Source organism: Carassius carassius, chromosome 40 (assembly GCF_963082965.1).
Source record: "Carassius carassius chromosome 40, fCarCar2.1, whole genome shotgun sequence".
Taxonomy (NCBI): domain Eukaryota; kingdom Metazoa; phylum Chordata; class Actinopteri; order Cypriniformes; family Cyprinidae; genus Carassius; species Carassius carassius.
The window spans coordinates 12718218-12732364 of record NC_081794.1 but is presented as its reverse complement, the minus strand read 5'-3'; the positions used below and the strand labels follow the sequence as shown (position 1 = coordinate 12732364).

General features: G+C 36.6%; 1 protein-coding gene across 2 annotated transcripts in view; it reads left to right on the top strand.

Annotated features, from left to right (window-relative positions):
* Positions 1–20: 20 nt before the first annotated feature.
* Positions 21–14147, top strand: part of usp42 (ubiquitin specific peptidase 42) — a 34633-nt gene continuing 20506 nt past the window's right edge. Inside the window, exons 1-12 of one of the 2 annotated variants that reach the window (XM_059532015.1) lie at positions 21–513; positions 2173–2423; positions 2557–2766; positions 2854–2964; positions 3254–3353; positions 3495–3562; positions 4969–5039; positions 5140–5222; positions 5474–5585; positions 9360–9500; positions 10556–10656; positions 13892–14045. In XM_059532015.1, coding sequence (XP_059387998.1) covers positions 2183–2423; positions 2557–2766; positions 2854–2964; positions 3254–3353; positions 3495–3562; positions 4969–5039; positions 5140–5222; positions 5474–5585; positions 9360–9500; positions 10556–10656; positions 13892–14045 — 1392 coding nt within the window. In that variant the 5' untranslated portion in view covers positions 21–513; positions 2173–2182. Of the gene's footprint in view, positions 514–2172; positions 2424–2556; positions 2767–2853; positions 2965–3253; positions 3354–3494; positions 3563–4968; positions 5040–5139; positions 5223–5473; positions 5586–9359; positions 9501–10555; positions 10657–13891; positions 14046–14147 lie in introns of those variants that run through there. The other variant, XR_009426343.1, reaches the window with a different exon arrangement.

Sequence of the window (14147 nt, the reverse complement as noted above, 5' to 3'; positions counted from 1 at the left end):
AATTTAATTATCATATCACTAAAATAACTTTCGTAGCCTTATCAGTGACCCTGGTATTTTTAATATTCATGATAATGACGCAATCTATGATACTGAAGCCGCACAATTTAAAATTATAATTAGAAATAACACAATGAGATTTACATGAGAAAAAAAAATAATGTTCATAGTGGACACCGAGCTGCCACAACCTACCGTACGATCCACCAATACCCACTACCAAACGCCTCTGCAGAAATGTGTACGAAACACTACACTGAATTTATCCAAGGAAACTATTTAAATCGTTTTTGTAAAAGCGATTCTTTCTTGGTCGTCGAATTGACATCAACAAAGACATTCAACTGCCTTGACGGCCACATTCAATAAGGCCACATCCACACAACACCGGGTTGGCTGACATTACGAAAGTACCCGGATGGATCCGTAGGGAAACTACGTCATTGTTCACCGCCGGGCGCTCTTTGGATTTTAGAATGGATGAACTCATTTAAATTAATCATAAATGTACAGGTACGTTTATTGTTTGATTTAAATGTCACATATGATTGCTGAAGGTGATTTTTGGAGAGCGCATGTTGTGTGGTTTGCGTTTATTGTGTGGCACGAAATTGAAAACACCGGGTTTCGCAATGAGTCTTTCGGCGGCGTTGGCTTCTCGTCCAAGGCACCGGTGTATTTCAGATACCGTGCCCCTCCTTTCTACCTGTTTTCGTTTAAAATCGAAATTTGGCTAATTCAATTTAGTACTGTTATATTGTTTATGTTTGTGAAGAGACACACCACATATATCAACATCTTCCTGAATCACAAGACAGGGTTCTCGAAGTGCGTGACCGTGTTCGTGCAGCGCTCCTTCTGTATTGTTACGTTCGCCGTTACCATGGCGTTTGTAGCAACAGCACAGTGCGCTTTAAATCGGTCCTAACTTCTCGTGCCAACAAAAAAGGTGGCTAACCAGTTAGATTTTATTGACAAGTATTTCGCATTCTTTTAATAACACTAAAATACACGTATTAATAGTGTTTCGTGTATAAATAACGTGCGGCAGAGGCCTATCTCGCACGCGAAGCATTTAGCCGAGCACGCTAGATAACATTTGGCGGAGGGAGTGTGTACTACAGGACCATTTCCTCGTGCAAAAAACACACACGGAACTGCCTCTGTAGTTGTTGAACTGTATTTTAAGTGTTAGGTCTGACGATCTAATCGAAGGAATCCACATTTTGCTGTAGTTTTATTGAGGAACGTGTTGGTGTGACAGTTTACTGCAAACTAATAGCTATCGTGAAGTAGCCGAGGCCACGGGCCCATGCTGGCGCTCAGTTCAATAGATCAACACACAGTTCCACCAACACATATTTAGCTTATTCGATCAAATCTTGGTCGGCTGTTCACAATGAAAGAAATAAGTACAATTTTAAATGTTGTTTTGGGTCATTAAGGGTAGACTAGTATGTTTGGAGTTCAGCGTTAACTTGTATTTGTTGTACTTTCACTTTGGCGCGATGTCTACTCGGGTATTTAACGTAACGTAAACGGTCTTCTTAGACGCTTTATTAGAGATATTTAGTCTTTTTACATTGTATTTACTTGTTCCGAAGTTATCTGGCTATATCTTTTTATGAAGGGATGTGGTTTTTAGATTAGCAGCGAACAGCGATTGATGTTTGTTACTTTTCCGAGCTGTTTAGCTTAATAATTTGTTGCGACATTGTTAATGAATATATCTGTTTGTGTTTAAAGCTATATAATTTATTAGAGGAAGGGAAAGTCAGAGGCAATTTACACTATAGACATCTTCGCATCTGAGGAGTAAAGCAACTTTGTACTAGGGCAGGGGTTCTCAATCGTCTCCATGAAGTATCCCCAGCACTGCACGTTTTGTATGTCTGACGCACCCACTTCAGGTCTTGCGGTCTCTGCTGATGGGTTGAATCAGGTTTGATAATTGAGGGAGACATAAAAAATGTGCAGGGCAGGGGGTACTCCAGGACAGGTTTAAGAACCATTGTGCTAGAGTTTTGCTTACTTCTCAGGTACCTGTTGCATTTGACACTAAGACTAGCTTTACCTGAACCTGTGCCTTTAAAACCACTTCACATGCAAATGAAAAATCTGTCTGTCTTGTCAAAAATGATTGAGTTGACATGCACATCTGTTTTTCCACAGAAAATGAATAATGACCATAGTTGACAAACCTCCAGAGAAATCTGACCTGGAGTCAGTGCGGTGCAAGCACTCCAGCTCCCTGACACCTTTCTCCTCCAGAGATATGGAGAGCAGTAGCTCGAGCTGGAGTGTTGGCCCTTCTGCCACTGAGCTTTCAGGGGCCAAGACTGCCTGTATGGCCCCGACCATTGGAGTGACTGTAAACGGTAGTAATAATGCAGCGCTTCAAGTCGAAAGGCCCAGAGAGCAAGGCGAGTGCTTTTCTGTACCGTTGATGTTTAAAGGTTGTTGTATCATCACTTTTAAAGTACATCTTTAATCTTTAATTTAAATATTGTATTGTTTGTGTAATATATGTCTGTTTTTCTTTTTTGGACCATACAGTGGCCATGACCAGTGGGGATGGCATTGCTCTGCCTCAGAAAGTCCTGTTTTCCCCAGAACGGCTTTGCTTGAAATGGAACCAGGGCCACCGTGTTGGAGCAGGTCTCCATAACCTGGGCAACACATGTTTCCTGAACTCTACCCTGCAGTGTCTGACCTATACGGCTCCCCTTGCCAACTACATGCTAACCAGAGAGCATTCCAAAACATGTAAGTATACAAGATTTTTGCAACATTGCACATAATTCTTGAGAGGGTTTTGTTCTAACAATGTATATTCATCCTCTTTACATGCAGGTCATGAGCCTGGGTTTTGCATGATGTGTACCATGCAAAATCACATCATCCAAGTCTTCGCCAACTCTGGAAATATCATTAAGCCTATCAGTGTGCTTAATGAGCTAAAACGTAAGTGCTCAGTTTAAGCTGTAACATTTGCTTAAAAATCATGTGGCAAAATTACAATTTACCCCGCTATACTAGTAACATAACACTCAAGTGCTACATAAACACTTTTAGTTCTAGATAAGAGTTGAGGGTTTTGACAAGATAATTATTAAGGTTAAACCTTGAAGTTTGTATAAAAACAAGCAACACAGCCACAGTTTTTTTTTGTGCTGGAGTTGAGCAATAAATAATGGTCCAGGATGACAGTTATTTATAACATGTACCACTAATCTTCTGTTCTTATCCTCAGGGATTGGAAAGCATTTCAGATTTGGAAGTCAAGAAGATGCTCATGAGTTCTTGAGGTACACAGTGGATGCTATGCAAAAGTCCTGCCTGCCTGGAAACAAGTGAGTTCCCACAAGTTTTGTTTGCCAGTTTACTAGCATTATAAGGCATTAAATAAAAAAATGCATTCCTTGGTGCATTAACTGTAATGACTGCATACTTATATCTAGTCTAATACTTCATTATTTTGATTAATTTGTCAGATTGGACAGGCAAACTCAGGCAACCACTTTTGTGCATCAGATATTTGGTGGTTATCTGAGATCCAGAGGTAGGTCATAAGATTTGTGTTTGTTTTGATTTGGGTTAAGGTTAATTTTATTCTTTTTGAATTGCACATATTGTCTATAAAGACACATTTAAATTTAGTGTCTTGAAGTTTGATTTATTTTATCATTTATATGGCTGGTAATTTAACGCGTTAATTAAATTGATTAATCATGGAGAAAAATAACGCGTTAAAATTAATAACACGTATAATGCACTTGCCCCACCCCAGACCTATGTGGATCATCTGCCATTTCATACAGTCGATGGATGACTAATATGAGCAGGGCAACAACTTGAACTGCGTGATGGAGCCTAGAGAGTATCCCTAAAATTCAAGATATGGGCCAAAATGACCCTGTTTGAAAGTTTGTCTCATATTTACATCACATAGTTAAGAAATATCACACAAGATGTAGGTGCAATATCACACGAGTGTAAATGTGAAACTCATCTTATACATCAGTTCATTAAGAAGTTAATATTGTGTTATTTTATACACAATATTGTCTGTTTTGCTCAATTTTGCCAACCAAAATATAAAGACAAATCAGAACTTTTAATCTCTGAGCAACCCACAGCGGCATTTCATTTCTTAATCCACATTTTGAATGAATTGAGTGAATCCTTTGGCACACTGAACCATTGGCCATAGTCACGTTGATTTTTAAGTGGCGCTGCACAGACCGATCGTTGTATGACATCAAAGTACCGCAGGGGTGATTCTAAAGCACAAGTAGCCTATGCTCTCTAAAGCTCTTGCGGTTCTTTGATGTCACGCACCGATCGTTCTGATGGTGATGACCCGCTTCAAGTCGTACATGCCTAATGATTCGATGAACCATTTATAAAGAACTCTTTACTTCACTCCTGAATGAATCAGCCATTTGAACTAATCAAATGAATGAATAAATGATTTGATGACTTAATCAAGATATTTACCACCACCTGCTGGCAGTTTTAGTTTATTATTTAAGGTATCATTTCATTAAAGAAATAATTTAATATTTTCATAGTTATAATAATACAATTAAGAAAATCAATTATTAAAGTTATAGTTCACCCAAACAAATATGACAATTGTCATCATTTACTCACATGGTCCAAAAGAGTATATGTAATAAATTTTATCATACTAAATATTTCTTGCTGAACCTACTTTTTGTAATCTCTGTTTGATGCTTTGCACAACAATGACTTTAAATAATATTTTCAGAGTAATTTCTCCAAATTTGATGTGCGATTAATTAGATTAATCACCACATCATGTAATTAATTAGATAAAAATTTTAATCGCTTACCAGCCCTAATAATTTATGTATGTTTTATAGAATTTTTGCAATGATGGAATATTTAATCTGTACTTCAGATATATCTGTTGGTACAGTAATCCACATTTCTTTTTCACAGTCAAATGTTTGAATTGCAAAGCAGTTTCTGATACTTTTGACCCATTCCTGGATATTTCACTGGAGATAAAGGTGACGGATGTTTTCTTGACATAAATTTATTTTACAGCTGAAGCAAGTAATTTTTAACAAGGCTACAATAGTGATAATTTTTTTGAATGTTTATTTGCAGACGGCTCAGACACTCAGTAAGGCTTTTGAGCAATTTGTTAAGCCTGAGCAACTTGATGGGGACAATGCTTATAAATGCTCCAAGTAAGTTATCCATGCATATTAACACCACATCATTGTATTAACCAATTTAAATGTTTGTGTGTACAGTTACCATACATTTGAAGTCATGTATTAACCACTCTTGACAAGGGCCTTTTTTCAGTTGTAACTTTGAGACTTTAATTTCTTCTAAATAGAATAGTGCATTTAGAGACCAAATCATGTGTCCATGTGGAATTTTGATCTTTTTCACTTACACTCAAGTTTATAGTAATATTCTTTTGTCTTGGCAGATGTAAGAAAATGGTTACCGCCTCAAAGAGATTCACCATTCATCGCAGTTCTAATGTTCTCACCATCTCATTAAAGCGGTTTACCAACTTCAGTGGAGGAAAAATTACGAAGGTAAACTGCATAGTTCATAAGATAAAAGTAAATTTTATAGCTTGCTAAGATACTGGACAAACTGGTGTGACTAGGGCTGGCTTGATACCACTTTTTCATAACTGATACCGATTCGATACCAAATATTCAGAGTATCTACTGATAATGATATTGATCTAATACCACGCAGTTTTTTTTAAATCAGGTTTTTTTTTTGATCGACGATACACGATATTATCGTACATGGGTGGAGCAAGAGAGAAAGACTGTTTGTTCTTGTCATAGCATAACTATTTGGTGTTTTAAACCGCACAGGTGCGTGAGAGAGAACCTATGGTATCACCAATAATAGAAAAAATATACTTTAAAACATGCAGATAAACTAAATATAAAAATACTGTATTTAAAACAGCTAGTTCATATATAGTCAGACGCAGCTGTCATATCGCGCGTCCTGAGACAAATGTGCCGCATCTTCGCACAGAAGTTATCACAGTCAGTCTAAATGTTCTGCAAAATCAGTCAACGGTGAAAATCAATAGTAGATTTCATTTAAAGTCCAACAGTTATTACTAATATTGGACATTAACAGCCCTCCGGACCGAGCGCTTCATGACGAACCTGGCGCACCGCCACAGAAAGAAGAATGAGATGCATTCTAACATAAGTGTGGCATTAAACTCAGTTAGTGAGGGCTCGTTTAAAATATTGCACACACATACGCCGTTCAGATTACTTGTTAAAGTGCAATGAAATACCTTATATATGCAGACGATATACGTCTGTTTGTGGATGGAGACTTTATAATGGCCAAAACTGTGTTTTGCATGCATCACATTATAGTGCGGTGTGCATGAAAATAATAACAAGGTGGCAGAGCGAACTTATCATCCATAGTGGTTCTCACATAGTCCTTCTACGTCATCACCACATAGTGTGTGTTATAAGTGATCAGTCTTTGAGAAGGACTATGTGAGAACCACTATGGATAAGTTTGCTCTGTGCCTTATTATTTTGCCTTGACTTTATTTGTAACGGCAAGAAAGAGTTAATCTCTCATGTAGGGCTGGGCGATATGGAGCAAAAAATATATCTTGATATATTTTGCTATATCTCGATATATGATATATATCTCTATCTATACAGGACAAATAACCCCCCAAAAACAACTGTAAAAACAAATATGCCAAATATTACATGTTAGAGCCCTATGAAATGTTTTATTTTTTTCTTTACCATATGTTTTATTGTTATCTAATTCTGTGTTTAAGCAAGTGTAATTATTTAAATGCATAAAAACAACTTAATTTGTTAATTTTTTTTCTTAGAATAGCCTTATGTGAAATGTTTTTTCCCCTCTGAAATTGTGTGTATTCACATTTTTCTGGTTATCAAATGAAGGCACAAAACATTCATTTAATTTATCTTTTAATTATTGAAAATTAAGCAAACTTTATTTTTTTGGTAAACAAAGGGGATTTACTATTAAAAATAATACATGGAAGAAATGTTGTGTGATTTATTCCTTAAATTATGTTCGTTTAATTTTAATAGTAGTAGTAGTAGGCTTTCTACATTCTGCTGAACAATAGGCTAGTAATAGATTTCTGGCAAATACTTTTATTTTGATGGGTTTACCTTTACAGTTCTGTGTATGTGATACTACAGTCTATGATGTGATATGACGCTAGTTTTACTCCAATCAAACGGTCAGATGCTCATGAAGTGACTGTCAGAGCAGTTCTGGAGATGTTGTTCATGTGTTCAAGTGTTTATTTAGTGAGAGGAAAGACACAGAAATCACTGCGAGCGTCACGCGTGCTTCCGGGTGTGTAATAAAACGAAGAAGCGCTTTTGCTCCATTCATTAACACAGACACGCAGAACATGCAGGATTCATATTTAAATAGACTTTACCAGCTTAATGTTTGTAGATATTAGTCCATATCGCGATTTGATGTGAGTGCAATGATCTACTTTTGATTAATTCATTCAAAATTTGACAAATTCCGTGACATTCCATGTTAAACTGTAAATTCCGTTTTTATGACTGGATTCCGCGATTCCGTCCGCGTTTTCTGCATCGCGGAAATCGTAGAGTCCTTCAGTAGACATCTGCCTGCTGTTCGCCCGACGCCTTAAAAACCGATGTATCTCCATATAATGGAGCCAGTTGTCTTTTTTAATACTAGTTCTGCAGCCTCCAGGCTGGTTGCGGATGAAGCCATGTTCACCGAGACAACATGTGAGGGGAGGGGGTACAAAATCAAGGGGGCAAGCACAGCACAGAGAAGACAAACAAGCAAAGTGGCAGAATCAGAATTTTAAAAAATAAACAATATATCGATATATACGATATGTCAAAATCCATATTGTGTTTAAATAATATCTCGATATATTTTAAATATCGAGATATCGTCCACCCCTACTCTCATGTATGAGAAGAGCGCGTTGTCGTGTACCAGCCATTAAATGTGTGGGACACCAACTCCTCATTTTCTATCTCTTTCATTTCATGGATTTAACGAGTTATCCAAAGCGTAACAACTTCTTCAACGACAGTTTAGTTGTCCTAAAACAATACCCATTCTTGTCTTAGGACAACTTTGATTAACTTTTTTGATCCACTTCAAATGTTGACTACTGTATAAATTAAGACATTTATTTTAAATGAATAGCAGATTAATGATGCAGCTACATATGATTGATAAAAATGAAAAAAAGGCTATTAATAATCTTTCAATTTGCTAAATTATTATAATACTAAAGACTCCAAATACAGAGTGGCAAAAAGCACTTCATATCATATCACTATATCATCATGTCCTTCTGTGTGTTTTTTTTTTTTTTTTTTTTTACCCTAGTAAAAGTAATAGGAGCTTTAAATAATAAATAAACTTCTAATGCTCATTATATTAGTGTTAGTTGGGCTCAATCCGACATTCAAATTAAAATATTGAATAATATTCATAACAGAAGCAGTGTTTCCCACAGACTTGCACACTTTGTGGTGGCATATATATGCAAGTTCATTCTCTGCCAGCAGGAGGAGCTTGTAGAGTGGGAGAGATAGGCTGTAATCAAATAAGCGCTCCGCTCACTAATGCTGCTCAGGCATTACAGGCAAGATGAAATGAAAATGACATCCGTAATTTTCAGTAGATCGTTGGTTTCCTTCAGAAATACAGGGATATAAAACCACCCACACCAGGTTTTGACTTTGACTTGTGCAGCGCTCATGTTTATTCAACGAAGTCAAAGCCTCTTGGAAAATCTATTTGTGGCGGTCAGTTTTGATATTGTGGTGGACTGCCACAAATAAATCAATGTATGGGAAACGCAATGAAACTTGCGTTACCTGCTTGAACTCTTTCATTTGATCTGGATGTCTTTTAAAGAGTTTTGTTATTTTGGTGTGTTTCCTCCTTTTGATGTCGCCATGTCTCAGTGCTTTCATGAAGAGAGCGCATCTGCACACCTTTCGGATAGCGCATCAAGAACCAGGTTGACCGAGTACTCCGTGCCATCGGTACTTGGAAAAAACCTGGTACCGTTACATTTTCATTTTTTTTAGTACCGACTTGGTACCGAAGTACTGGGTCTTTTGACAACACTACCTAGGTGTGACCGGATCAATCATTCATATTTTTGAGATGTTGTCTTGTTGCAGGACCTGTAATAGGGCAAGGTCAATGTGCTTAAATGTATTAAATACATTTTTAATAGCATTAAAATGTCATCAGTTAATGCATTAATTTTGGCAGCCTTAAATATGATGATTCTTAATCCTTCACAGGATGTGAGATACACAGAGTATCTAGATTTGCGACCATTCATGTCTCAGTCTCATGGGGACCCACAAATCTATGCTCTGTATGCTGTGCTGGTTCATTCTGGCTTCAGTTGCCATGCTGGACACTATTACTGCTACATTAAGGTAAGTCATCAAATACAGACCTGCATGCTCTTTTGTTATGTGCTTACAACATAATATATGTATGTAGAGATATGCCGGTATCAAATTTTCATGTTGCGATTAATTGCTAATGCTTTTATTACGGTATACGGTATTATAATGGTACTGACATTTATTAAAAAAAGTGGTCATAATACAGGATAAAAGATTTAATAACTTTTTTATTATAACAAATAACTATGCAATAAAGCAATACAGAAAAATTTATAATGTTAAGTTTTACACTGATTAAAGTGCAAAAGAACTATCAAGACCAATAGGTATCACTTTACAATAAGATCTCATTAGTGAGCCTTAATGCCTTAATAGCCTTAATACATACACAATGAGAAATATTTACATTCGCAAAAGAAATTATTAATCTTTGTTAAAAAAATATACAACTTTTAGTTCATGTTAGCTCATTAATTGACACAGTTGCAACTTTTGATTTTAACGTGTTATATGTTGGAATACCTAAGATTAATGTACTTTCAGAAGAATTATTCATTGTCAGTTTGTTAACTAATGTTAACTAATGAATTCCCTAATATATAGGGTATGTTGTAGTCCAGATTAAAATGTAAAAAAATTGAAAATAAATAGTCTATTATGTCTAAATATTTAAATATTTGGCGCTGTGATGAACAACACAGCCAATCCACAAAAATAATTTTAATACGTTTTAGAAAAAAGAGCAGCTGCTTTATTTATGGGGCATCTGCTGTCAGAGAGTGAATGTGCTTTCAATCAGCCCGTCTCTCACATGTTCCCCCATGTGCTTCTCATGCGTGCTTGTTTACATCAGAGCACACACGCTCTTTCAAGCAGCATACCGTGGTGGAATTTTGACCAGTTGATGGGAAAAGTGTTCTTAAATGCTTTCCAAATTCTGAATAATTTATAATAAATAATTATTCACGGTATTTAGAAGTGCCCACGATAACAATATTGTGCATATTCATTACCATGATATATCGCATTACCGAATACTGGCACATGTTTAAATGTATGATTAATTTGATACTCTATTTCAGGCTAGCAATGGGCAGTGGTATCAGATGAACGACTCATCGGTATCTCTCAGTGACATAAGAACAGTACTTAATCAGCAAGCTTATTTGCTGTTCTACATCAGGTACATCAAGCCTTAATTCACTTCCCGTGACTTAAATGGATATTTTGTAGGGATGTATCGGCCGCCAATATTTATCGGCAGATTTTTCCTCAATTTACAATCATCAGCATATCAACTATATAAGGAAAAAGGCCAATATAACAAACCAATGGATTATTAATTAACTGCGTGTAGGCACTAAGCTGTATAATGTCTGTTGCATAATCCTAGCGTTTCTGTCTGCACATTAATTCTAATCAAATAACAAAAAAACAAAAGATCGCACACTATTCTTGACCAAATAACTTAAAGGATAGTTCACTCAAAAATATAAATTATGTCATTAATAACTCACCCTCATGTCGTTCCAAACCAGTAAGACCTCCATTTATCTTCGGAACACAGTTTAAGATATTTTAGATTTAGTCCGAGAGCTCTCAGTCCCTCCATTGAAACTGTGTGTACGGTATACTGTCCATGTCCAGAAAGGTAAGAAAAAAATCATCAAAGTAGTCCATGTGACATCAGAGGGTCAGTTAGAATATTTTGAAGCATCAAATACATTTTGGTCCAATAATAGCAAAAACTACGACTTTATTCAGCATCGTCTTCTCTTCCGTGTCTGTTGTGAGAGAGTTCAAAACAAAGCAGTTTTTTATATCCGGTTCGCGAACGGATCATTCGATGTAACCGGATCTTTTTGAACCAATTCACCAAATCGAACTGAATCGTTTTAAACGGTTCGCGTCTACAATACGCATTAATCCACAAATGACTTAAGCTGTTAACTTTTTTAATGTGGCTGACACTCTGAGTTCAAACAAACCAATATCACGGAGTAATTCATTTACTCAAACAGTACACTGACTGAACTGCTGTGAAGAGAGAACTGAAGATGAACACCGAGCCGAGCCAGATAATGACTCCATCACAAGTCAAGAACCGTTTCTGTCAGACATGTCCGATTCGAGAACAGAAGAGCTGATGATACTGCGCATGTGTGATTCAGCGTGAAGCAGACCGACACACAGAGTGTCTGAACTGAACTGATTCTTTTGATGATTGATTCTGAACTTATTCTGTGCTAATGTTATGTGCTCAGGTAAACTGAAGGCTTGAATCAAGGGCAATCACCGCCAATGACGACATTACGTCGAGCGCAAAAGAACCGGTGAACAGTTTTCTTCAACCAGTTTATTGAATCGAACTGTCCGAAAGAACTACTGGTGATCCGAAAACTGATGCAACCGGTTCTTGACTCGTGAACGAGTCATTATCTGGCTCGGCTCGGTGTTCATCTTCAGTTCTCTCTTCACAGCAGTTCAGTCAGTATACTGTTTGAGTAAATGAATTACTCCGGGATATTGGTTTGTTTGAACTCAGAGGGAGTGTCAGCCACATTAAAAAAGTTAACAGCTTAAGTCATTTGTGGATTAATGCGTATTGGAGATGCGAACCATTTAAAACGATTCAGTTCGATTTGGTGAACTGGTTCAAAAAGATCCGGTTACATCGAATGATTAGTTCGTGAACCGGATATGACAAACTGCTTTGTTTTGTCTCACAACAGACACAGAAGAGAAGACGATGCTGAATAAAGTCGTAGGTTTTTGCTATTTTTGGACCAAAAAGTATTTTCGATTCTTCAAAATATTCTAACTGATCCTCTGATGTCACATGGACTACTTTGATGTTTTTCTTACCTTTCTGGACATGGACAGTATACCGTACACACAGTTTTAATGGAGGGACTGAGAGCTCTCTGACTAAATCTAAAATATCTTAAACGGTGTTCCGAAGATAAATGGAGGTCTTACTGGTTTGGAATGACATGAGGGAGAGTTATTAATGACATAATTTAGATTTTTGGGTGAACTATCCCTTTAAGGGCACGGCCACTTGAGTGACAGGTGGATTGCCGCTGCTGTCACTGCAGTCGCGCTAGGTGGGCGTGGTTTCGATTATCTGACGCGAGGTGATGCGCTGTTTCTCCTCTATTTCTCGTGCTTTATGCATCTCCTGCTCGGAAATAATTTATTTACATTTTCATTAAGTCCACCTGATTTACGCAGCAAACATATTTTGTTTGTTATAAAAAAAATATCTACTCTAGAGGGACTTGGCTGTTGTTATTGATTCTATTTGGAAGTCTACCGGAAGTTAAGTTAGGGCCACAAAAGCGCTCATGAACAGTAACGTTTGTTTATGTTGTTGCCGTTGAAACCATCTATAGGTGATATTAAGGATACTATGTCCATGTTTTTATACAGTCTATTGTCTCAACACAGTAAATAAATCAAGCGTTACCTAGCAACAACAACTGCACTAAACACTAATGAGACAAGTAAATACACTTACTTTATCTAAAGCGACTTACAGATGAGGACAGTGGAAGCAATCAAAAACAACAAAAAGAGCAATGATATATACAGGTCCTTCTAAAAAAATTAGCATATTGTGATAGTTCATTATTTTCCGTAATGTAATGATAAAAATTTAACTTTCATATATTCACTTTGAAAGTTGACTTTTTTTGTATTAAAAACACTTTTCTTTTATTGGTCGGATGAAATATGCTAATTTTTTGAGATAGGAATTTTGGGTTTTCATGAGCTGTATGCCAAAATCATCAGTATTAAAACAATAAAAGACCTGAAATATTTCAGTTGGTGTGCAATGAACAATATGCTAATTTTTTGAGAAGGATCTGTAAGTGCTATAACAAGTCTCAGTTAGATTAACACAGTACACGTAGCATGGGATTTTAAATAATCTAATAAATAAAAAGAAAACAGAGGGAATAAAAAAAAAGAATAGAGCAAGCTAGTGTTAGAGGTCTTTACACATACATACACACATAAAATTGCATAATAAATGAAAATAAAATAGAATACAAAAAGATTAGAAAGGTAGTTAGATTTTTTTATAGAATAGAATTAGAATAGTGAGTGTTAAAGTTAGAGGGTCAAATAAAGATGGAAGAGATGTGTTTTAAGCCGATTCTTGAAGAAGCTTACGAGCTGCTTTTAACTATTTTCTGCTGGCGCTTGAACACACTTTCCTTATTTTCTCCATAACAAATGGCCAAACAAACGCAGACACTCAAGTAGGTATCGACACTGACAAGATGCGCGATAAAGACCGCCTCGCGATATTAGCACATCTGTTAAAATCGGTATTGGCCCCAAAAAATCTTATCTGTGCATCCCTAATAATTTGTGCTCATCCGTAAAATGCTTATTTTAATTTAATTTAGGTCATCTGATGCGAAAAATGGAAGTTATTTTAGCCAGATGAGTCATCCTCCAGGCCAGTCATCTCCTCGACCATCCATTCCAGTCAAGGTGAATGGGCCTCAGTACACCTCCACATCCTTCATTGGCCCTCAGCTGCCACCTCATATGCTAAAGGTACTGCAAGACAATAACACATTCAAACAAATAACTATAGTTTAGCAAATTATCCTTAAAGCTAAGCTAGGTGTGCTTCTTCTCTTCACCTTTTCACTTTTT